Source organism: Mandrillus leucophaeus, unplaced genomic scaffold, assembly GCF_000951045.1.
Source record: "Mandrillus leucophaeus isolate KB7577 unplaced genomic scaffold, Mleu.le_1.0 Scaffold140, whole genome shotgun sequence".
NCBI classification, from domain to species: domain Eukaryota; kingdom Metazoa; phylum Chordata; class Mammalia; order Primates; family Cercopithecidae; genus Mandrillus; species Mandrillus leucophaeus.
Window position 1 is genome coordinate 4,769,578 of NW_012101366.1, and position 26,584 is coordinate 4,796,161.

A 26,584-nucleotide genomic window follows, 5' to 3' on the forward strand; every position below is an offset into this window, starting at 1 on the left:
CAAAATCACCTACAATTCCAACACTTTGGGAGGCCAAGGCAGGAGGGTCGCTTGAGGACAGGAGTTTGAGATCAACCTGGTCAACAGAAACCATATTTCTACAAAAAATTTTAAAAATTGTAAGATAAATTAGCCAGGCATAGTGGTGCATGCCTGTAGCTCTAACTACTTGGAGGTAAAGGCAGGGGGATAGCTTGAGCCTAGAATTTCAAGGTTGCAGTGAGCTATGATCACACCACTGCACACCAGTCTAGCACTCCAGCCTGGGTGACAGAGCAAGATGCTGTCCCAAAAAAAACCAAAAGCATAAACAAGATCAACAAACCTCTACTTAGACTAAAATTTTCAAAAGTTTCAAATCAGAGATGAAAAAGAAAACATAACTGATACCACAGTAATAACAGACTATTATGAACAAGTATATACCAACAAAATAGAAAATGTAGAAGAACTGGATAAATTCCTAGACATGTACAACCTATCAAAATTGAATCATGAATAAATAGAAAATCTGAACAAACTAATAATGAGAAATTAGGTTGAATCAATAGTCAAAAGTGTCCCGTCAAAGAAAAACCTAGGACCTGATGCATTTACTGCAGAATTCTATCAAACATTTAAAGAAAAACTAATAGCAATCCTTTTCAGACTATTCCAAAAAAAGAAAAACGAAAAAAAAAAAAACACAAAAGAAGTAGTTCTTCCAAACGCAACCTGAGTCCAGCATCACCCTGATACTAAAACCAGATAAGGACATACACAAAAATCTGTGGGCCAATATGCCTGATAAACATAGCTATAAAAATCTTCAACAAAATAAGACCAATCAAAATTCAACAGCACATTAAAAAGATCATTCACTATGACCAAGTGGAATTTATTCCAGGAATGCAAGAGTGGTTCAACATATACAAATCAATAAATGTGATACATCACATTAACAGAATCAAGGTGAAAAAACATACAATTATTTCAATCAACACAGAAAAAACTTTGATAAAATTCAAGATCCTTTCATGATGAAAATTATCAACAAATTGTATATAGAAGGAACATACCTCAAAACAATAAAGGGCATATACGACAAACCCACAGCTAACGTATTGAACAGGGAAAAACTGAAAGCTTTTCCTGTAAAATCTGAAACAAGACAAGGATTCTCACTTCCACCACTTCTATTCAGTGCAGTCCTGGAAGTTCTAGGCAGAAGTAAGTACGAGAAATAAAGGGCATCCAAGTTGGAAAGGAGAAAGTCAAATTGTCCCTGTTCGCAGATGACATGATTGTATATATAGAAAGTCCTAAAGACTCTTCAAAAAAAAAAAAAAAACGGTTAGAACTAATAAACACATTCAGTAAAGTTGTAGGATACAAAATCAGCATACATAAATCAGTAGTGTTTCTATACACCAATATTATCTGAATATTCAAGAAAGCAATTCCATTTACAAAAGCTACCAAATAAATAAAAAACCTAACCAAGGAGGTGAAAAATCCTTACAAAGAAAACTATGAAACATTGATGAAATAAATTGGAAGAGGACACAAACAAATGAAAAGATATTTCCTGTTCATGGGTTGAAATAATTAACATTGTAAAAATGTCCATACTACCCAAAGTGATCTACAAATTCAATATAATCCTTATGAAAATACCAGTGACATTCTTCACAGAAATAGAAAAAACCATCCTAAAATGTATATGGAATAAGAGAAGACTCCAAATAGCCAAACCAATCTTGAGTAAAAAGAACAAAGCTAGAGGCATCACACTACCTGACTTCAAAGTATACTACAAAGCTGTATAACCAAAAGAGCATGGCACTTGCATAAAAACAAACACACAGACAGATGAAACAGAATAAAAAACCCAGAAATCACACACTTATAGCCAACTGATTTTCAACAAAGTTACCAAGAATGCGTATTGTGGAAAGAACAGTCTCTTCAATAAATGGTGTTGGAAAAATGATAACCACATGCAGAAAAATGAAACTAGACCCCTATTTCTCATCAATGACAAAAATCAACTCAAAGTGGATGAAACACTTAAATGTAATACCTGAAACTATAAAACTACTAGAAGAAAACATTGGGGAAATGCTTTATAACATTGGTCTGGACAAAGATTTTTGGGATAAGACCTCAGAGGCTCAGGCAGCAAAAGCAAAGATAGACAAATGGGATTACATCAGACTAAAAAGCTTCTGCACAACAAAGGAAATAACCAACAAAGAGACAACCTGCAGAACGGGAGAAAATGTTTTCAAAATATGTCTCTGACAATCAAGAGCTTAATATCCGGAATATGTAAGGAACTCAATTTAGTAACAACAACAAAAAAAAGGACATGATTTTAAAACAGGCAAAGGACTTGAGTAGACATTTCTCAGAAAACATACAAATGGCCAACAGGTACATGAAAAATATTCCACATCACTAATTATCAGGGAAATGCAAATCAAAACCACAATGAGATATCAATTTGCCCCAATTAGAATGGATATTATCAAAAAGACTAACAATTGCTAGAATGGTTGTGGAGAAAAGGGGATGCTTCTACACCATCGGTGGAAATGTAAATTGGTATAGCCATTATGGAAAAGGTATAGAGATTCCTCAAAAAACTAAGAACTACCAGTTCTTAAGATCCAGCATTTCTACTATGATGTATCAAAAGGAAATGAAATCAGCATGTCAAAAAGATATCTGCATTTGCATGTTTATTGCAGCATTGTTCACATTAGCCAAAATCTGGAATCAGCCTATCAACAATTGAATGCATAATGAAAATGTGGTATATATACACAATAGAATACTACTCAGTCATAAAAAAGAATAAAATCGTGTAATTTGTGGCAACATGGATGAACCTGGAGGACATTATGTTAAGTGAAATAAGTCAGGCATAAAAAGACAAACACTGCATGATCTCATTCATTTGTGTTATCTAAAAAAGCTGATCTCAGAAGTAGAGTAGAAAAGTGGTTACCAGAGACAGGGGAGGGAAAAGGAGAGGGGATGGTGGGGAGAGATTGGTCAATGGTTACAAAATTGCCCATTGATCGTTTTAACAGATCATTGTTACTTTTTTTTGGTAGCACCATTATCAAGATATAATTCACATACTGTATGCCATTCGCCCACTTAACGTGTGCAATTCAGTGGTTTTTAGTTAGATAGGAGGAATATGTTCTGTGTTCTATAGCACAGTAGGGTGACTATGGTAAACAATATTACAGTGTATATTTCAAAATAACTAGAAGAGAGGATTCTGAATATTCCCACCACAAAGAAATGATCAATGAGAGGATGGATATGCTGAATACCATGGTTTGATCATTATACAATTTATACATGTATTGAAACATCACATGGGGCCCCATAAATATGTACAATTATGTGTCAATTAAAAATAGTTTTTTTAAAAGTCAATCATACAAATCCCGAAGTTAGGCTGAGTCAACAGAACTAGCAGTGAACTATACAGTGAATAGCACTAACAGAGATTTTCTCAAAGCTACTTACGAGATCATTTTGGAAATCCTTGGAGAGAGGAAACTCAAATAATAGGAGAAATTTCGATGATGCTCTCCATTGTAGACATATTTGACTAGATTGTCAGTCAAAAGAGGCAGGTTAATTTAGAAAAGTGTCCTTATCAAACAAGATCATCCTGTGATACACATTGCTATACTCAAAAGACAAGCATGAACCTCTGAGAAACTGTATTAGCATGGTAACTTACAGATTGATAAAAGCCCAAATGTTAATGATTTGACCTCTTGATAATTGTTCCATTTTTTTGGTAGCATCCTTATCAAGATATAATTCATATATGATATAATTCGCCCACTCAAAGTGTGTAATTCAATGGTTTTTAGTATATTTGCAGAGTTGGGCCACCATCAGCACAGTCTGTTTTAGAATTGAAATTCCTGTGTCTTTCTGTATTTGCCTGTTTTGGACATTTCACATAAGTGGAGTCATGTAATATCTTTTGTGATCTTTTGTGACTTCTTTCACTTTGTACATTTTCAGGTTTCATTTGTGTCATAGCATATATCAATACTTCATTCCATTCTATGGCCAAATATTAGGTTGGTGCAAAAGTAATTGTGGGTTTTTCCATAATATTTCATTGTTTGGATTTTTAAACTATTTTATTTATTTATTTATTTATTTATTTATTTATTTATTTATGAGACAGGGTCTCTGTTGCCCAGGCTGGAGTGCAGTGACCTGATGACAGCTCACTGCAGCCTCGACTTCCCAAGGCTCAGGTGATCCTCCTACCTCAGCCTCCTAAGTACCTGGGACTACAGGTGCACGCCACCACACCATGCTAATTTTAAGGAATGGCCAAACCGTTTGCCAATGCGGTTGCACAATTTTACATTCCCATTAGCAGTGTATGAGGGCTCCAGTTTCTCCATGTCCTCACCAACACTTGTTATTGTCTTTGTTTTTTAATTATAGTCATTCTCATGGGTGTGAAGTGGTACCTCACTATGGCTTTGATTTGCATTTCCCTAATGACTAATGATATTAAGCATCTTTTCATATGCTTATTGGTCATTTGCATTTCTTCTTTGGAGAAATATTTATTTAGTTCTTTTACCCATCTTTCACTTGTATAGATGTTTGATCCCTGTATGCCTATCAAATTGTAGAAATATGACTGAATACATATTTATTGGCTGAACAGATGACAGAATAAATCAGTATATTAAAAGTTGATGCTGACCGGATGCGGTGGCTCACGCCTGTAATCCCAGCACTTTGGTAGGCCAAGGGGGGCGGATCATGAGGTCAGGAGTTTGAGACCAGCCTGGACAATATGGTGAAACCCCGTCTCTACTAAAAATACAAAAGAATTAGCCAGGCGTGGAGGCACATGCCTGTAATCCCAGCTACTCGGGAGGCTAAGGCAGAAGAATAGCTTGAACTCGGGAAGCGGAGGTTGCAGTGAGCCGGGATCGTGCCATTGCACTCCAGCCTCAGTGACAGTGCGAGACTGTCTCAAAACAAAAAAAGGGACTGGCTGGGACAGAAGAGGGTTGCTAACTGAGTTGCTTATTCTCCTCTTGGAAAACAGTTAAATAGTAAGAGATACTGACAAGGTAAAAACAAATCCAAACTGAATAAAGTGAATAAATTCACCATTCAACTAACAGGGTTTTCAAAAGTGGCTTATTTGTCAGAATTTTTTCAAGTTTAGGCACTTAATCAACAACTCGGAAGGTTTTTGTTGCCGGTGTAAGATCACTCTGCAGGGAAAACAAAATTTGAGAGTTAGATGAAGATAGTAGGTCATAAGTCTGATCAGTTATTTGGGATTTTAAATTCATATTCAGGCAACAAAAGCTTTAGTAATGTAAGAAAAATTATAATATTTAAATAGTCTTCACACATTAAAACCAGTTGTCTCATTAAATATGTTTCCAGTCAAATAACACAGCCAGTGGTTCAGAGGCACTTTCCTTACCATAGACACAAGAGACCTAATCTCTGAGCAAGACATAATTATAAAACATCCTCCAAGAACCACATAAAACATTGCCACTTTATGGCATTCTGGATATTGCTTCTCAGATTAAAAAATGTTGCTAATATTGTGACATTTTGATAAAAAGGAGCCCTGTCTGAATGTGATAGAATGTCTTTGCTTTAGAATTGACCCAGTTGTTCAAAATTGACAAATTCAGTGAATTAACATCTCACCTGGAAGTCAATGAGATGGGAAATAAATATTTTTTTCTCATGGCTATTTAAAGTAATTTCAATTAAAATAATTGGGGTCTAATTTTCTGTCATGGTGATATCTATACAATTTAAATATTTTATACACTGAAGGAAGGAAGAATCCAGAATTTTCATATGTAAGGTAAAATAGAAGACTGAGAAGAGACTTTTTGCTGCACCCATGCCTCTAGGTCTCATAAGAAGTTTCACCCTAAGCAGCTTAGGCCACTTTGAGAAGTTCCAGTATTTGTGGTTTTGACTTCTCTGTCTCTTGCATGAATTAGAAATTAGAATTTACTAGATCGTCACAGCAGGTTCCTAGCAGGAAAGAGACCATGAAGCCGATATGAAAACATCTCATGTACCCCATAAACACATGCAATTACTATGTACCCTTAAATTTAAAAAATAACATGAATTAAGCTGGGAGCTTTGAATAGAATTAGCCTAGTGACTATTTACAGAAATAATTTTCAGAGGAAAATGCTGAGGCAACCAAGGATTTGCAGTTACAGGAAGCCAATGCAGAAAGTATTGGAAAGTAATTTTTTAAATGTATGTGTTTTGGGCTGGGCAAGGTGGCCACACCTGTAATCCTAGCACTTTGGAAGGCCAAGGCAGATGGATCACCTGAGGTCAGTTGTTCGAGACCAGCCTGACCAGCATGGAAAACCCCACCTCTACTAAAAATATACAAAAATTAGCTGGACGTGGTGGTGTGCACCTGTAATCTTAGCTACTCAGGAGGCTGAGGCACAAGAATCACTTGAACCCAGGAGGCAGAGGTTGCAGTGAGCCAAAATCGTACCATTGCATTTCAGCCTGGGTGAAGGAGAGAGACACTGTCCCAAAGAAAAAAAGAATATATGTGTTTTTAACATTTCATCTTTATATAAGTAAAATATTTTAATACATTATTTAACATACATAAGTATATTAAATACATATACACTTAAGATGCATTATACGTATATATACAGATACACATAAACACATACACATTTTATCTTATCCTTAAAGAATAGCAGTATTTAATGTACATTTAATCACAGAAAGTACAGCTGGCCCTGAAATAACATCCTTTTAATGTTAATGAGGGAAAAAAACCAAATCACTTCCTGCTTGCTGGGACCACTGTCTGTGTGGAGTTTGCACATGCTCCCCATGTCTGCCTAGGTTTTCTCTTGTCCTCCTGTTTCCTCCCATATCCCACAGCTGAGCACGTTAGGTGAGCTGGAATGTCTGTATGGTCCCAGTGTGAGTGAGTGACGGGGGTGGTGTGTGAGTGGCCCTGCCATGGGATGACATCCTGTCCAGGGTTGGTTCCCACCCAGCGCCCTGAGCTGCCAGGGTAGTCTCCAGCCACCCATGAGCCTGCACTGGAATCAGTGGGTTGGAAAAGGAATGAATGAGTGAATACAAACTGTTGTCAAATAAAAATTTGTAAATTAGACGATAATCATACAAATGCACGACACTAAACATTGCAGTACAAAAGCCCTTCTCAAGCCTGCCAGATCTGTCATTGCTTTTGAACTGTGTGGTGGTAGGAGGTGCTGCTTAAGATTTTCTGCTTCGTACACATTTATTTCTCAATTTAACCTACCCCCATTATGCCCACCATTTCTCATTAACACACCAAAAACTGAGTAAATAATTATCTTACTTGTTTTTATTAACCTTTTTAAATATACATGTAGCTCACATTTATTTCAGTGTTTAATATTAGAAGTGTTTGGGGCCTTTAGTTAGAAGTTTGATGATGTTTTTGTGACCAGGAACATGCCATAAAAACTTCACTCTTGTTTGTATCAATTAGCCAGTGGTAAAACTGGTTTCTACATATGTTGTTTTGCTTCAAGTCACAGTTTGCAAGTTTATCAGTGACATCAAGGACTTACTGTATAATAATAAAAGCTACTACTTGTTGTTATAGGTCTTTTATATGATTGTATTTAATCGTTACAGTGACACTATGAGGTGAGTACTATTATTGTCAATATTTCTCATATGAGGAAACTAAATCATATAGAGATTTGGTGGGTGATTGCTGATCCTGCTGTACTTTAGGAAATTTGGGAGCAGCTGAAAAATTCTAAATCACCTAAGCTTCTGGCCAAGGTCCATTATAAGAATACAGGAATGGAATGACACCTTAGTATCAGTTATGGGTCATAGGAGTCTCCTGAAAGTCTGTGTTTTGCTCCCTTTAGGTATATCACGATTGGAGATAAAGAATGCGAATTTCACAAGAACTTTCGCCTTATCCTTCACACAAAATTGGCAAATCCTCACTATAAGCCGGAATTACAAGCTCAGACAACTCTCCTCAATTTCACAGTCACAGAAGATGGTCTAGAAGCCCAGCTGCTGGCAGAGGTTGTCAGTATTGAGAGGCCAGATTTGGAGAAACTTAAGGTAAAAATGTTTACGTCACCACCAACACTTATTCGGCACTTGCTTTGCACAAATCATAGTGCTAGACACAGAAGTATAAAATAGGATTCTTGCCCACTAGCATCTTGCAATCTAATTGGGAAAAATAAGTATACATGTTAAAAGTTAAACAATTCAAAGTTGCTCTTCATAAATGCTAGATTGTTACGGTTATGCCACAAGTAGGAGATAGGGTGGCTCTGGATCTTGTCTGACAGCAAACAAAGAGGCATACGAGTCATGTAAAATAGAGGTATACCCAGGTAGGTTGGAATGTAATCGACTAATTTAGCCTGGGCTAAAGAATGAAAAAGAGGTGTAATGAAGAAAACTTGGAAAAATTATAGGACCTGGTAGCTAGTTATGACTAGTATTCAAAGGGACATTTGTGGCCCTAAGTATATTAAGAAACAGTGCTGAAAATAATGAAATTTGGTGTTGTATACAGAAAACAAAACAACATAAACTTAAAATGTAGAAGAAAGGCAATAATAAAGATAAAATCAGAAAATAGAGAAACAGAAAAGATTAACAAAATAAAGAAGCTAGTTCTTTGGCAAGAAGGGGTGAGGAAGTGATATAGTAGATATACCTCCATAAGGACTAGTGAAGAATAAAAGATAAAAGGCAAGTAAAAGAAGACAAAAGCACATAACTACACGCAGAGGTTATAAACTATAAAGGAATGCTGTGCTCAGCTTTCTTTTTTCTTTCTTTTTTTTTTTTTTTTGAGAGGGAGTCTCACTCTGTCGCCAAGCCTGGAGTGCAGTGGCATGGTCTTGGCTCGCTGCAACCTCCACCTCCCGGGTTCAAGCAATTCTTCTGCCTTGGCGTCCCGAGTAGCTGGGACTACAGGCATGCACCACCACACCCAGCTAATCTTTGTATTTTGGGTAGTGATGGGGTTTCACCATATTTGCCAGGCTGGTCTCAAACTCCTGACCTCGTGATCCTCCTGCCTCAGCCTCCCAAAGTGCTGGGATTACAGGCTTGAGCCACCGTGCCTGGTCATGCTGTGCCCAGCTTTCTAACAATAAATTTGAATATTGAAATGGTGATGTGAAAATTAAAAAGAATTTACATGCTAACCTGGGCAAATTTGGCAATAGTGTGTCTCAAAAATTTAAATGAGATATATTAAGAATTAAAACAAGGATTTATATTTCAGATGTTAGAGATTCATAGCCTACATTTTGGAACTTGAAAGGATTTCTTCCCACAGATGAACAACATTATTCATATTTTGAAAAACTAAGCTAGAATACTTTTTCTTAGTACAAATCAGGAGTCTGCAAACTGTGGCTCCCATGCCTAATTTGGCCTGTCACCTCTTTTTGTTAATAAAGTTTATTGAAACACAGCCATCGCCAAACACAGTGGCTCACACCTGTAATACAACACTTTGGAAAGCTGAGGCTGGATCACTTGAGGCCAAGAGTTTGAGACCAGCCTGGCCAACATGGCAAAACCCCATCTCTACTAAAAATACAAAAAATTACCCATGTGTGGTGGTGCACAACTGTAGCCCCAGCTACTGGGGAGGCTGAGTCACAAGAACCACTTGAACCCACGGGCAGAGGTTGCAGTGTGCGGGGATAGTGCCACTACACTCCAGCCTGGAGGACAGAGCAAGACTCTGTGCCAAACAAAAACAAAAGCAAACAAAAAATTGACTTGTTCATATATTTACATATTTTCTGTGACTGCTTTTGCACTATGATGGCAGAGTTGGGTAGTTGCAACAGATACCTTATGGCCTACAAAGCCAAAAGTATTTACTATCTGGCCCTTTCCAGAAAAAGATTGCCACCCTGGTATAAATCAGTGATTCTCAAACTGGGGGTCCTGGAGCAGCAGCATCACTATCAGCTGGTGTTGATCCAAATACGCTTTAAATGCAAATTATCTGGCCACAGCCCAGATCCCACTAAATGAGAAACTCTGGTTGGGGGTCCAGCAATCATGTTTTACTAAGCCGTGCAAGAAATTCTGGTCCATGCTTACACTCTTTGTGAGGCTGCTTTACTTGGATTTGCCACTGCAGCAGTTGCCACGTAGGCAAAGACAGCTGTGAGATCAAGGCTGGGTATGAGTGGACATGGTTCCCTGAGTCCTCCTTACAAATGTGCTACATTCAGTGGAACTGCAACATGCCAGGAGTGGGTCATCCACCAAGTCAGAATTCAAAGGAGCAGTGGCTTGCTGCCTTGTGCACTAATTGCCAGGCTGGATCAGGGACCATGTCTGTAATCAAGGCACCACCAGACCATATAAGAAAATAGTATTTTTTTTTTCTGTTAGCATAAAAAAGTTGCAGGAGTTCTTGTGTTCTGAATGTCAGATTCTTATTGGATCTATGACTTACAAAAATTTTCTCCCATTCTGTGGGTTGTCTTTTCACTTTCTTGTTAGTGTCTTTTGAAGCACAAAAGTTTTTAATTTTGGTAATGTTCAATTTATCTATTTTTTCTTGCTTGTGTTTTTGGTATCATATCTAAGAAATCATTAACTGACAGTTCATGAAGATGTATGTTTTCTCTTAGGAGCTGTGTAATTTTAGTGCTTACATTTAGCTCTGTTGTACATTTTGAGTTAATTTTTGTACATGGTGTGAGGTAGGGGTACACCTTCATTCTTTTGCATGTGGATATCTAGTTGTCCCAGCACCATTTGTTGAAAAGACCATATTTTCTCCCTTAAATTGCCTTTGATCCTTGTTAAACATCCGTTGGCCATATTTCTGTGGATCTGTTCATATTTCTGGGTTCTCTATTTCATTCCATTGATCTGTTTGTCTATCCTTTCATCAATATCACACCACCTTGATTACTGTAGCTTGATAGTCTGGAAGCCAAGTAGTGTCAATTCTCTGACTTTGTTTTTCTGTATATTTTTGATGATTCTGGATCTTATGCTTTTTAATATAAACTTTAGAATCAAATTTTCAATATCTACAAAATAATGTACAGGTATTTTGAATAATATTGTGCTGAATTTCAGAAAGGAATAATGAATGGCTTAACAATATTGAGACTTCCTATTCATAAACATGCAATATCTCTCCATTGTTTAGATCTTTGATTTCTTTCATCAGAGTTTTTTACTCCTCCAGACAGATCTTCAACATACTTTGTGAAATCTGTACCTAAGTGTTTCAGTTTTTTGGTACTAATGTGAATGGCATTGTGTTTTAAATTTCAGATTCCAATTGTTCAAAGCTGGTGTATAGAAGAGCAATGGCTTTTGTATTTTAATCTGCATCCTGCAAATGTGCTCTACCTGCTTATTGGTTGCAAGAGGCCTTATGTTCATACTTTGGGATTTTCCACATAGATTATCATGTCATGCGTGAACAAAGACAATTTTTTGTTTCTTCCTTCCCATTCTGTATACGTTTTATTTCCTTTTCTTGTCTTACTGTATTAGTTAGCACTTCTAGTACAACGTTGAATAGGAGTGGAACCTTGCCTCATTCCTGATCTTAGGGCAAAAACTTCTAGCTTCTCACCATTAAGTACAATGTTAGCTATGATTCTCTTCTTTTAGATGTTCTTTATCAAGAAAGTTCCCCTCTATTTCTAATTTGCTGAGAGTTTTTATCATTAAATTACTGTTAAATTTTATCAAATGTTTTTTCTATATTGATTGATATGACTACATTTTTTCTTCTTTAGCTTGTTATAGATCATTACTTCACTTTTGAACCAGACTTGCATACCTGGAATAAATCCCACTTGGTCGTGGTGTTTCGTTATTTTTGTACATTGTTGGATTTGATTTGCTAATTTTTTGAGGATGTTCACATCTATGCTCATCAGAGATACTGATCTGTAGTTTTTTTGTTTTTTCCTGTAGTGGGTTTATCTGGTTTTGGTCTTAGAGTAATGCTTGCCTTATAGAATGAGATAGGAAGTGTTCTTTCTGCTTCTGTTTTCTAGAAAAATATTGTAGAGAATTGATACTATTTCCCCCTTAACTCTTTTCTTCCAGTGGAATCATCTGGACCTGGTGCTTTCTGTTTTGAAAGATTATAAATTCATTTAATGCATATAGGCCTTTTCAGATTATGTATGTGTTTTTGGTAGATTCTGTCCCCCAAAGTATCAGTTCACTTCATCTATCAAATTTGTAAGCATGTAATGGTTTATAAGATTCTTTTATTATCCTTTAATGTTCATGGAATTGGTATTTATGCCCCTCTTTCATTTCTCATACCAATAATTGGTGCCTCCTCTTGTCTCTTGGCTAGCCTGGCTAGAGAATTATACATTCTGTTGATCCTTTCAAATAATCAGCTTTGGATTTTATTGATTTTCTGGTTAAAATATCACTGACTTCTGCTCTGATTTTTATTATGTATTCATAAGCTTGCTTTAGATTTACATTGCTCCTTTATCTAATTTTCTAAGGTAAAAGCTTAGATAAATACCTTTAGGTTTTCTTCTGTACTTTTCTAATATATACATTCAATGCTATAAATTTCCCTTTAACCACTGCTTTTTCTGCATCTCACAAATTTTGATATGTTGTATTTTTGTTTGCATTTCTTTCAAAATATTTTTAAGTTTCTCTTGAGACTTCTTCTTTGACCCATGTGTTATTTTAAAGTGTGTCGTTTAATCTCCAAATATTTTTGAATTTTAAGCTTTCCGTTACTGATTTCTTATTTAATTTTGTTGTCGTCTGGAACATACTTTGTATGATTTCTATTCTTTTAAGCCTTTTTGGTGTGTTATTTGGTTCATCTTCGTGAATGTTCCATGTGAGCTTGAGAAAAATGTATATTCTTCTGTAGGTGGATGAAGTAGTCAGTGACATTCAATCCAGATGATTGATGATGTTGCACAATTCAGCTACATCCTTGCTGATTTTTTGCCTGCTGGATCTGTCAGTTATGATATAAGGGTTTTGAATTGTCCAGCTATAATTGTGGCCTTGTTTATTTCTCCTTGCAACTCTTAGTTTTTACCTTGTGTATTTTGACACTCTGTTATTAGGTGCATACACATTAAAGATTGTTATGCTTTCATGGAGAGTAGACCCCTTTATTATGTAATGCACTTCTTTGTTCTCAATAATTTTTCTTATTCTGATAACTACTTTGTCTTAAATTAGTATAACCACCCCAACTCTCTTTTGATTAGTGTTAGCATGATATATCTTTCTCCATCTCTCTCTCTCTCTCCTTTTAATTTTTATGTTTAAAGTGGATTTTATAGACAGTAGATAGTTAGGTCTTGTTTTTTATCCACTATGTCAATATAATTCACATTTAAAGAGATTGTTGCTGTAATTACATCAATATCTAGCATATTTTATTGGTTTTTATTCATTATACTTGTTTCCCACTAGTTTTTTTTTGTCTTTTTCTCTTTTTCTGCCATCTTTGGTTTTAAATGAGCACTTTCTATGATTCCAGTGTCTCTTCTGTCTTAGCTGTATATATTGCATGCTCACGCTCACGCACTCTTTCTCTATATATGTATATATTGCTGTAATATTTATATATTACAATATAAATATATGTATTTTGTATTTGTAGTATTTTTCTTTTCCTCTTCTTCTGCCTCCTTTGGTTTTAATTAAGCATTTTATATGATTCTAGTGTATCTTCTCTTAACAAAATATATTGCTATATATAAGTACAATATAAATTGTATTTCTTTTTAAAAAAATTGTTAGTGGTTACCTTAGCATTTGCAGTATACATTTACAACTAATCTAACTCAATTTTCTTTTTTTTCTTTCTTCTTTTTCTCTGAGATGAAGTTTTGCTCTTGTTGCCCCGGCTGGAGTGCAATGGCACAATCTCAGCTCACTGCAACCTCTGCCTCCCCGGTTCAAACAATTCTCCTGCGTCAGCCTCCCGAGTAGCTGGGATTACAGGCATGTACCACCATGCCCAGCTAATTTTGTATTTTCAGTAGAGATGGTTTTTCGCCATGTTGGTCAGGCTAGTCTCAAACTCCTGACCTCAGGTGATCCACCCGTCTCAGCCTTCCAAAGTGCTGGGATTACAGGCATGAGCCACCGTGCCCAGCCTCTAACTCCATTTTCAAATAACACTACTGCCTCATTGGTAATGCAGGTAAAAAATACCGCATTACCAATGCAGGTAAAATGAGACTATTCTCATTTCCTTCCTCTCATCCTTTATAACATTGCTGTCATTCATTTCACTTCTCCATAAGTTATAATCACTGACTATATTGCTGTTATTACTGTTTTGAAAAGACAACTCAATTAGTAAACTAACTTATTTTATCTTCATTTACTCCTTCTCTAGTACTCTTTCATTCTTTACATAGATGTGAATTTCTGACCTATGTCATTTTTCTTCTCTATGAAGAATTTTTGTTTTTAACATTTCTGGTAAGGCAGATCTACTAATAACAAAATCCCTCAGTCTTGTTTGTCTAAGAAAGCTTTTATTACTGCTTTACTTTTGAAGGATAATTTTACAAGATACAAAATTATTTGTTAATTTTTTTCCATAAAATTTTAAATATTTTACTCAACTCTCCTTTTTGCATAGTTTCTCAAGAGAAATTCCGTGTAATTCTTATCCTTGTTCCTTCATAGGTAAGGTAATTTATTTCCTGTGGACTCCTTCAAGATTTTTTCGTTGTCTTTGATACGCAGTTTGAATATTAAATGCCTAGGAGTTGATTTTTTGGCATTTATCCTGCTTAACGTGCTATGGGTGTCCTGGATCTATGGTTTGGTATCTTTCATTAATTTTGAAGAATTTTTAGCTACCATTATTTCCAATCTTTCTTCTGCTCATTTTTTTCTTTCTTCTCCTTGTAAGCATCTCACAGTTCTTGGATATTCTTTCCTTTTTAATTTTTATTCCTTTTTTCTTTTCAAGTATCTACTGACATGTCTAAGCATACTGATTTTTGTCACTGTGTCTAATTTACTCATGAGCCCATCAAAAACATTCTTCGACCAGGCACAGTGGCTCATGTCTGTAATGCCAGCACTTTGGGAAGCCGAGGTGGGCGGATCACAAGGTCAGGAGATGAAGACCCAGCCGAGATTATGCCACCGCACTCCAGCCTGAGTGACAGAGCGAGACTCCGTCTCAAAAAAAAAAAAAAAAATTCTTCGTTTTTGTTACATTGTTTTTTATTTCTAGCATTTCCTTTTTACTCATCAAATTTCTATCTCTACTTATATTGCCCATGTGGTCTTTCATGGTGTTCACTTTTCCAGGAAAGCTCTTAGCACATTAAGTAGTTACTTTTAACTCCCAGTCTGATAATTCCAAAATTTCTGCCACATCTGAGTCTCGTGCTGAGGTTTGCGTTCTCTCTTCTGGTTTGTCTTTTGTTTTCTTTTTGTTTTGTTCTGTGTTTTTGCTTTTTAGTACACCTTGTACTTGTTTGTTGAAAGCCAGACATGGTGTGTTAGATAATTGTCACAGAAGTAAATACCATTTTAGTGTGAGGTTTTATGTTTCTAGGGCTAGGAGTTAAGGCTGTGTTTCATGTTCATTGTAGCTGCTCATATTGTAGACTTCAATTTTATCTAGTGTCCTTGTTTTTGTCTCCTTTGTTGTCTTTAGGTTTCCCTAAAAACTGATTTGGCAAATCTCTCAGTTATAATCCACTGATATTATACTGGAGTCTGTCAATGTGTTGGTAAGGTATTATGGACGGGAAGCATTCTTTTATCTCATAATTAAATCTCAGGGTTTTTTAGGAGCCCTGAATCACTGGAATGTGACCTTCAGAAGAGTTACTTAGCCTTTTTTAAAGGACAGGAAGTCTGCCCTTCCCCAGAGATATGGTTTGGCTATGATACCACCCAAATCTCATCTTGACTTGTAGTTCCCATAATCCCCATATGTTGTGGCAGGGACCCAGTGGGAGGTAACTGAATCATGGGGTTGGTTTCCTCCATGCTGTTCTTGTGATAGTGAGTGAGTTCTCATGAGATCTGATGGTTTTATAAGGGGCTGTTTCCCTTTGCTGGGCACTTCTCTCTCCTGCTGCCAAGGAAAGAAGGACATGTTTGCTTCCCTTCCACCATGATTATGTTTCCTGATGCCTCCCTAACTATGTGGAACTATGACTCAATTAAACCTCTTTTCTTTATAAATTACCCAGTCTCAGGAAATCCTTTTTCGCAATTTGAGAAGAGACTAATACATCCAGGTCATATTAGACACTGACCAAGTAGTTTCCTTTGTGGGCAGGATTTTGTGAAGGAGAACAGAAAGCTCTGGACATATTTAAAATAATTACTTTGCCTCTGAGCTTATGCCACAATGGTTACTTTTCCTATCCTGAGCCCAGAGCGGGTGTAGATTTTATCTGACCTTCACTGTAAGAACCTGATGGCGTTTCCTGGAGGTAAAACTCAAAGAAGTGTAGAGACTCCAAAGACTGGGCCCCGCTGAAGTTTTAACTCAAGTTCTACCTTCAGCAATTAGCCAATTACCATGTCAGTGTTCCTGAGAAGTTGTGATTCTGTTTGCCTATTTTTAGGATGGCAATTTGCCCTGTGACCTCAGTTTTCTGATGCATGTAAGAAGAATTGTTGATGAGTGTTTTTCCTATTTTGAGAACGGAAACAAGACTTCTAAGCCTTTATACATCTGAGCAGAAACCAGAAGTTTCTGATGTTTTCTTAAACAGATTCTTCCTATGGTTCATGATGTTAAATTATTGTAAGTGTTTATACTCTGCGCCCTGGAGTGCAACTAGATCTTAACATACTTTCTGAAGTTTTTTAAAGAAATTCTAAAAATTATGATTGGTATGGTTTCAATGTTAAGGGTGTTTTATTATATACTGATTTCTTGAAATTTGTGATTAAGGAAACTCTGCTTTAAAAATAAGTACTTGTCCAGGCGCGGTGGCTGATGCCTGTAATCCCAGCACTTTGGGAGGCCGAGGTGGGTGGATCATTTGAGGTTAGGAGCTCGAGACCAGCTTGACCAACATGGTGAAACCCCGTCTATACTAAAATACAAAAAAATAGCTGGATGTGGTGGCAGGCGCCTGTAATCTCAGCTACTCAGGAGGCTGAGGCAGGAGAATCGCTTGAACCTGGGAGGCAGAGGTTGCAGTGAGCCAAGATTATGCCACTGCACTGCAGCCTGGGTGACAGAGCGAGACTTCCTCTCAAAAAAATAAATAAATAAATAAAAAATAAATGTACTTAACCACCATTTCTCACACTTTTCTTGGTTTGTATTAGTTGGTATTGACAAAGCACCAAAATGATTTTAAGATTGAGCTCAAGTATCTGGAAGACGACCTCCTTTTGCGCCTTTCTGCAGCAGAGGGAAGCTTTCTGGATGACACGAAACTAGTAGAGAGCTTGGAGGCAACAAAGGCCACTGCGGCAGAGATAGAGCACAAGGTAGGAAGGGCAGAGGATACCTGGCAGATTCTAATGGTCTGTTTGAATGAGACACATGGGGCGGGCAGTGTAATCAGACTTAGTGATTCCTCTAAGAGGACCAGTGTGTGGAATTCAGGTCATTTAATAAGCTGCAACTGGACTGTGTGGGATTCTAAATGGAAATGGAGATGGTTGAATGTGTGCTTCTCCTAATTCCATAGAGATCTCATTCAAATCAGACACTGTCCAGCTACTATTTTTCCTGGGTGATCAAATGTAAAGAACGTTGAGGCCTGCTGGCTTCTATGGCTGAAAATCTGAAAAGCCTTAGCATCCGGCTCTACCAAACTTATATCCTACAGCTTCTCTGCAGATTCTCCAAGCTGTTGGACATTTTAAAGAAATTCTTAGAGTGGAAGTTTTGTCTACTGGCCTGCCGTGGCAGGATACTGAGCAAATGATAGTCTCCTGCTGTACTCAAATGCACTATTCACCCCTGGAAAAATGACATTTCCTAAAAGCCAGTAGAAATTTTTATGAAATAGGCTTCCTGCTAACGTCCAGCATGGGTCCCAATATGCCTTATGTGTGATGTGCACTTTGGGCTTTCACAAATGACCGTTAACCCTTAAAATTCCATCATTTCAGTGTGAATTAGACCCTTATTTGCTTTCTGGAATACCCTTATTACTAAGTAATCTATTAATTGCCCAGCAGAAGCTGTGTCACTACACATCCTATATATTTGTCTTAAATTAAGTGAGGAAATGGAATCCCAAATTTCTCTATCTTTTCAAGTAAGTGAATATTAGGCAGCTCCTAAGATGGTAAAGTTAGAACAATTAAGTAAATTAACTTAGCTTTGAAGTTAACTTCTAATTGTCTCTTAAAATGTGTCTTCCTGTCTTCTTCATATATCACCATGTAGTGACTTCCTTCTCTGCCCTACATTTTATTTCCTTTTATACACAAATATTATGAGTCAAGTCTGTAGAGAAGGTTGGGGAAAATACTGTATCCTGTGGGACCAGCGGTAGTCCTGGATAAAATAAATAGATATTTGAGCCTTGGGTAAAACTGAATATATTGGTTGATGGTGGTGGTTGTTTTTCTTTTTTAATTATCTCTCTGAATGTGCCCAGAGGCTAATACATAAAGATACACTAAAATATATGGACATATGGATGATTCAGTGCAAAGTTAGAATTAGGCATGAGAGTCTTTATATTAAGGCTTTTTAGTAAGCATAGTTACCGGATATATTATTCACCTTGACTGCTTTTGTATGCCTTGTTGCCTAATAAAGTTATTGGCATTGAATTGACCCAGCAGACTTTTAAGAGCCATCCCTGGGAGGTGATATAGCTGGTTTATTAAGCCTTGAAAGAGAGAGAGGAAGGAGAAAGGTGACATTACTCAGAAACAAATTGTGTAGAACCGAAAACAACTAGGTTTGTTTAATCTGTAACCCAGAAAACCACTAGAGTTATGTCCATTCTCACTGAAACTCAGTTTATTAAAAAATTATTTTAAAATATGAATGTAAACATTTTAGAAAAGCTCATGCACATGGATGCCATGCATGTTATCTATTTTAATACTCATAATTTTTCATTTCAGGTACGTCTTCCGTTCCTTGGAAATGTGTAGAGAATATGAAGAGTAAATAAGTTACTTATTTTGTTTGATCCCACCATAGGTGATTGAAGCCAAAGAAAATGAAAGAAAAATCAACGAGGCCCGAGAATGTTACAGACCAGTGGCAGCAAGAGCATCTCTTCTTTATTTTGTTATTAATGACCTCCAAAAAATCAACCCCATCTACCAGTTCTCTTTGAAGGTAATGCTGAATAAGCTAAGAAATATGGAAAACTTTAGGAGTTCAATTTGTTTCTGGAAATTTGGAATTTATTTTATTAATAATAATAACTATTATTATTATTATTGAGACAGAGTCTCACCCTGTCGCCAGGCTGGAGTGCAGTGGCATGATCATTGCAGCCTCTGCCTCCCATGTTCAAGCAATTCTCATGCCTCAGTCACCTGAGTAGCTGGGACTACAGGAGTGCGCCACCACACTGGGCTAATTTTTGTATTTTTAGTAGAGACAGGGTTTTGCCACGTTGCCCAGGCTGGTCTTGAACTCCTGGCCTCAAGTGATCCCCCCTGCTTCGGCCTCCCAAAGTGCTGAGAGTACAGGTGTAAACCACCGCGCGTGGCCAGAATGTATTTTTAAGCAATCAGTGTATACCCAGTAAGGAGTCATGAGGATCTGGTTAACAAAATAACAAAAGCAAAATCCTCATTCTCAGGAATTTTCATTTATAATTTTCAGTAAGACTTTGAGGTAATTAGACTATGGATATGGTATCATATTATATTGGTGTATTGCTCCTGAGCAGACTCTTACTTTTTTTTTTTTTTTTTTTTTTGAGATGGAGTCTCCCTTTGTTGCCCAGGCTGGAGGGCAGTGGTGCGATCTTGGCTCACTGCAAGCTCTGCCTCCTGGGTTCATGCCATTCTCCTGCCTCAACTTCTCTAGTAGCTGGGACTGCAGGCGCCCACCACCATGCCTGGCTAATTTTTTTGTATTTTTAGTAGAGACGGAGTTTCACCATGTTAGCCAGGATGGTCTTGATCTCCTAACCTCGTGATCCGCCCACCTCGGCCTCCCAAAGTGCTGGGATTACAGGTGTGAGCCACAGCGCCTGGCCAGCCGATTCTTAAATTTAAGAGAATTTTTCTTGAGGCTCCTATTTTGTCTTTGTGAAAATGTGTCTTGGAAAGGGAATGCTTATATTTCTTTGCTAAAGAAAGAAAAATAATAAGAACAACTATTTATTAAGTCACTATTACATGCAAGGCATTTTTATAGTTTGGCTCATTCTTTATCCCTGTTACATCTCAATAAAGAATATAATATCATCCCCATTAAAAAAATAAGGATGACATTTTCAAACTTTAAATACATTGCCCAATAAATTATATCTGTTATTGTTAAGAGCCAGCATTTCAACCTGTAACTGTTTCCAAAGCCCATGCTCCATACCTTGTATCATGCTGCTGCCTGCTGGGCAGTGCTCATTCATTCTGTTCATCTGTTCATCCATTTTTAGACAAATGTTTATTATGATCAATCATCATGTCAGATGTTTGTCACTTGAGCATATAGTTTTGGAAAAAACATAAGGGTGGAGCTATATCTATATATAGATACATATAGATATATATGTACACATAGATATAGTTCCACCTTTATGAACACACATCAGTTTATAAAAGTAGAAAGTACTGTAAGAGAGAATGATAGAGGTGGAGAGGCTGCTTTACTGGGGGCTCAAGGAAGACCTCCCAGGGGAAGTAACATTTATTTCTGAAGGATAAGTAGGACTTAGCTATGTAAAGAGCATTTGGAGAAAACAGGAATGTGTGAGATGAAAGAATTCAGGGATTCCAGGTAGTGAGTGAATTTCTGTGGTTGGAGGGTAATGAGCTAGGGGAAAGGTAGCAAGAAATGAATCTAGAGAGGTGGGAAAGACTTGATCACACAGAATTTTGTAGACCACTGTGTGTGGGATCTGGGGATTATATTCTGGGTGCAACAAGAAGCCATTGGAAGATTTCAAGCAGTTAACTGATGTGATGACAAAAGACTCAGAGATACATGAACAGACCTGAGATATGATTTGAACCTGGAATCATTGACTCTTGGAGATGGACTGGTTATGGGCAATAATAAAGAGGAAAGGATCGAGCATAACTAGCAGGTTTCCTAAGAGTACAGAACTAGTATGCAAAACTTTTAACAAGCACAGTGTGGTTGGAGTTTGAGAGTAACTGTGTATGAGGAGAAGGATAAAACTAAATCATCAGTGTCAGCTCAGTATTAGCCAAATTCCAAAACTACACTAAGGCATTACAATAAAAGAAAAATACTAGGCAGTCCGCCTTGGAAACATTGTTGGTAAACTCCTCCAGAAAATGTCGACAAATTGAATCCAACCATATACAAAAAGCACAACATATTATGACCAAGTGGAATGTATGCCAAGAATCAAATTGGTTTAACATTCAAGAATCACGAAGTGTAATTAATCAGTTAGCAGAATAAAAGAAAAAAAGCTCATATGGTCGTTTTAATTGATGCAAAGAACTTGAAAAATTTCAAGAAATTAGTTAAAAACAACAACAACCAACTCTCAACTAATGAATAGATGGTGACTTCTCAACATGATAAAATGCATCTAGAAAAAATCTACACCTAAGGTTATACTTAATGTTGAAAATGAAATGCTTTTCCCTAAAATCAGGAACAAGACAAGGATATCTTTCTCTCAGCACATCTATTCAACACTGCACTGGAAGTTACAGTTGGTACAATAAGACAATAGAAGGCAAGATATTTAAAAGAAGAAGGAAAACTCTATATTTTCACAGATGACCTGATTATGTATATAGAAACTCCCAAGAAACTCACCAAAACCCTGCTAGGACTAAGAAGTGAATTTTTAGCAAGGTTGCAGGATATAAGGTCGATATACAAAGTACCTTGTATTTCTATACATGAGAAACAAGTGGAAAATAAAATCAGTATCTTAGCACTGTTTACAGTGGCTTCCAAAGCCATGAAACTTGTTAGGAATAATTTTATTAAAATATATGTAAGGTTTGTATTCTAAAAACTACAAAATATTGTTGAGAAAAATTAAAGAAGGCTTAACTAAATAGATACACCATGTTTATCAATTGGAATGCTCAATATTAAGACGTCAGTTCGCTCCAAACTGATAGACTCAATTCAGTCCCAATCAAAACATCAGAAGACATTTCCTTTTTCCTTTTGGTAGAAATTGGCAAGCTTATCCTAAAAATTTGTGTGAAAATTTAAAGGACTTAAAATAGCTAAATAATTTTGAAAAAGAAAAAAACAGTGTTGGAAGACTTACAATTTCTGTTTTTAAGACTTGTATCTGTGAACAGGCGCATTGGCTCACGCCTGTAATCGCGGCACTTTGGGAGGCTGAGGCGGGTGGATCATGAGGTCACGAGATTGAGACCATCCTGGCTAACACGGTGAAACCCCGTCTCTACTAAAAATACAAAAAATTAGCTGGGCGTGGTGGCGGATGCCTGTGGTCCCAGCTACTCGGGAGGCTGAGGCAAGAGAATGGCGTGAACCTGTCAGGCAGAGCTTGCAGTGAGATGAGATTGTGCCACTGCACTCCAGCCTGGGCAACAGAGTGAGACTCCGTCTCAAAAAATGAAAAGACATATCTACACAAATCAAGATGTTGTAGTACTGGCCTGAAGAAAAATGCATAGATCTGTGGAACAGATTAGAGAATCCGGAATTACACCCACAAATGCATGGTCAGTTGATTTTCAGTAGGGGTGCCAAGACAATTCAATGAGGAAAGACTAGTTTTTACAACAAATGGTGCTAGGACAATTGGATATCCACATGACATAAAATAAACCTCAAATTGTTATACCATATAAAAAATTCAAAATGAACTGATTAAGCTATACATTTTCTAGGAAAAAAAATAGGAGAAAAGCTTTGGACTTTGGGTTAGGTAAAGGTTTCTTAGGACACAATAAAAAATAAAAAATTAATAAATTGAACCTTATCAAACTTAAAAGTTTATGGTTTTCAAAAGGTATGAAGATGAAAAGGTAGGCCACAGACAAGCAAAGACAATATTCTCAATACATACATATAAAACAAAGAATTTGTATCAGGATATATAAAGAACTTGTACAACTCAGTAATAAGAGTTGAACAGACATGTAACACATATGAATTATCCACAAGCACATTAAAAATGCTCATCAGGCATCAGAAAAATTCAAAATAAAAGCAGAATGCGGGGGGCTACAAGTTTAGAAGACTGTTAATAGCAAGTGTAACACAGATATGGTACCACAACTCTCTCACATTGCTGGAGGAAACACAATAAACCACTTTGGAAAACAGTTTGGCAATTTCTTATAAAGGTAAATATACAGTTACAAAATATGATCTCACACTTTTACTCCAGGCATTTACCTAAGAGAAATAAAAATGTATGCCTACAAACAGCTTGTTAACAAATGTTCAGAGACACTTTATTCATAAAAGTCAAAGTCTGAAAACAACCCAAAGGACTGGCACATTAATAGTTATGCAGATTTTGCATGTTCCCACAGTGGGCTATCACTCAAAACATAAAGGTATGAATTGTTGGTGTACACAACAACATGGATGTGTCACCAAAACATTATGTTGAAAAGAAGCAGCCAGATACCAAGGAGTATATACCATATGAGGCTATTTCTGTGAAATTATTGAAAAGGCAAAATTATTCTACAGTGACAGAGGCAGGTCAGTAATTGACTGGGGCTGGGGATGGTGGTGGAAATTGGCTGTAAATAGGCACGTGAGAACTTTTTCTGGTGATGTAAGTAGAAAGGTTCTATATCTTGGTTGCTACAGTTATTAGAATATATCTATTTGTCAAGACTCATCAAACTGTACATATAATAGGCACATTTTATTGTGTGTAAATGAAAAACTGATTTTAAAAAAGTGTAAATATCGGCTGGGCATGGTGGCTCATGCCTGTAATCCCAGCACTTTGGGAGGCCTAGGAGGGCGGATCACAAGGTCAGGAGATTGAGACCATCTTGGCTAACATGGTGAAACCCCATCTCTACTAAAAATACAAAAATTAGCCGGGCGTGGTGGTGGACGCCTGTAGTCTCAGCTACTCAGGAGGCTGAGGCAGGAGAATAGCTTAGCTTGTAGTGAGCTGAGATCGCCCTACTGCACTCCAGCTTCAGCGACAGAGCGAGACTCCATCTCAAAAACAAAAAAAATGTGAATATCAGGTTAGTACAGATTGAGCATCCTAATCCAAAAACCAGAATGCTCCAAAATACGAAATTTTTTGAATGCTGACGAGATGCCACAAGTGGAAAATTCTACACCTGACCTCAAGCACTTCTTGCACAAAATTATTTAAAATATTGTATAAAATTAACTTCAGGCTATGTGTATAAGGTGTATATGAAACATAAATGAATTTTGTTTTTTCATTTTGTTTTATTTTTTGAGATAGAGTCTCACTCTGTCATCCAGACTGGAATGTAGTGGCGCAACCTCGGCTCACTGCAACCTCCACCTCCCAGGTTGAAGCAATTCTCCTGTCCCAGCCCTTCGAGTAACTGGGACTACAGGCACCCACCACCATGCCTGGCTAAATTTTGTATTTTTAGTAGAGATGAAGTTTCACCCTGTTGGCCAGGCTGGTAACAAACTCCTGACCTCAGGTGATCCACCTGCCTCAGCCTCCCAAAGTGCTGGGATTATAGGCATGAACCACCAAGCCCAACCTATAAATGCTTTTGTGTTTAAACTTGGGTTCCATCCCCAAGATATCTCATTATGTACATGCAAATATTCAAAAATCTGAAAAAAATCCAAAATATGAAACACTTCTGGCCCCAACCATTTCAGATAAGACATATTCAAGCCATCCTTCATTAATGTCTCCTTACCAATGTTTACTGTATATATCTGTCATTGTAGGATTTTACTTTCACTCAAATATACATACTTCAAGGTGAATTAATCTGTGGTCTCTGGTCCCTATCATCCAAAAATAAATAAATATTTGTATATTGACAGCTATTTATATAGATAGATATATTTTTCAAATTTATATTTATATAGAGAGATATAGCAATCCATATGATGCCATTATCACCAAGGCATGAACGAGAGTAATAAATATCAAGAGTAATCCTTAAAGGAAGAACAGATGACCAAAGGGCATCCCGAAAGTACATGGAACCAAAAAAAAAAAAGCAAATAACCAGATTTTAAAGTAGGATAAGGACGTAAGTGGACATTTCTCCAAAGATGTTATAAAAATGGTCAACAAGCCTGGGCAACACAGAGAAACCTTGTGTCTACAAAAAAATTTAAAAATTAGCCAAGTGTGATGATGCATGCCTGTGGTCTCAGCTACCCAAGAGGCTGAGGTGGGAGTATTGTTTAGGACCAGGAGGCTGAGGTTGCAATGAGCCATGATTACTCCACTGCACTTCAGGCTGGATGACAGAATGAAAGTTTGTCTCAAAAAAAAAGACCAACAAACATATGAAAAAATACTCAACATTACCAATTTTTAGGGAAATCCTAATCAAAACCACAATGAGATATCACCTCACACCCATTAGAATGGCTACTATAAAAAAAAATAATAATAACAAGTGTTGGTGATGACGTGGAGACATTAGAATCTTTTGGTGGAAATGCAAAATGGTACAGCCACTGTGGAAAACAGTGTAGCAGTTCCTCAGAAAAATTACAAATAGAATGACCATATGATCAAGCAATTCCACTTATAGCTGTTTATTCAAAAGAATCAAATGAGGGTCTCTAGGAGATATCCAAACACCCAAATTCATAATAGCGTTCTTTACAATACTCAAAAGGTGGAAGCAACCCAAGTGTCCATCAGGGGATGAATAGATTGATCAAATGTATATCCATGTGGTTGAATATTCTTTTGCCTTAAAAATGAACAAATTTCTCATACATGCTACAACATGGATGAACCTTGAGGATATTATCCTAACTCAAATGAGCCAGTCACAGTAAGACTGTGACTCTGCTTGTATGAGTGTATTAGTCTGTTTTCACACTGCTGATAAAGACATACCCAAGAGACTGGGTGATTTATAAAGAAAAAGAGAGTCACATTTCCACGTGGCTGGGGAGGCCTCACAATCATCATGGAAGGTGAAAGACACTTCTTACATGGCAGCAGGCAAGACAGAATGAGAGCCAAGTGAAAGAGATTTCCCCTTATAAAACCATCAGATCTCATGAGACTTACTCACTACCACCAGAACAGTATGGGGGAAACCGCCCCAATGATTCAGTTATTTCCCACCAGGTCCCTCCCACAACACATGGGAATTATGGGAGCGATAATTCAAGATGAGATTTGGGTGGGGACACAGCCAAACCATATCAGTGAGGTATCTATAATAGTCA

The 26,584-nt window shown here is 37.0% G+C and overlaps 1 protein-coding gene across 1 annotated transcript in view; it reads left to right on the forward strand.

Annotated features, from left to right (window-relative positions):
• Nucleotides 1-26,584, forward strand: part of DNAH11 (dynein, axonemal, heavy chain 11) — a 387,500-nt gene that overhangs the window by 313,891 nt on the left and 47,025 nt on the right. Inside the window, exons 66-68 of the mRNA XM_011973963.1 lie at nt 7,959-8,163; nt 17,392-17,556; nt 19,238-19,378. Coding sequence (XP_011829353.1) covers nt 7,959-8,163; nt 17,392-17,556; nt 19,238-19,378 — 511 coding nt within the window. The remainder of the gene's footprint in view (nt 1-7,958; nt 8,164-17,391; nt 17,557-19,237; nt 19,379-26,584) is intronic.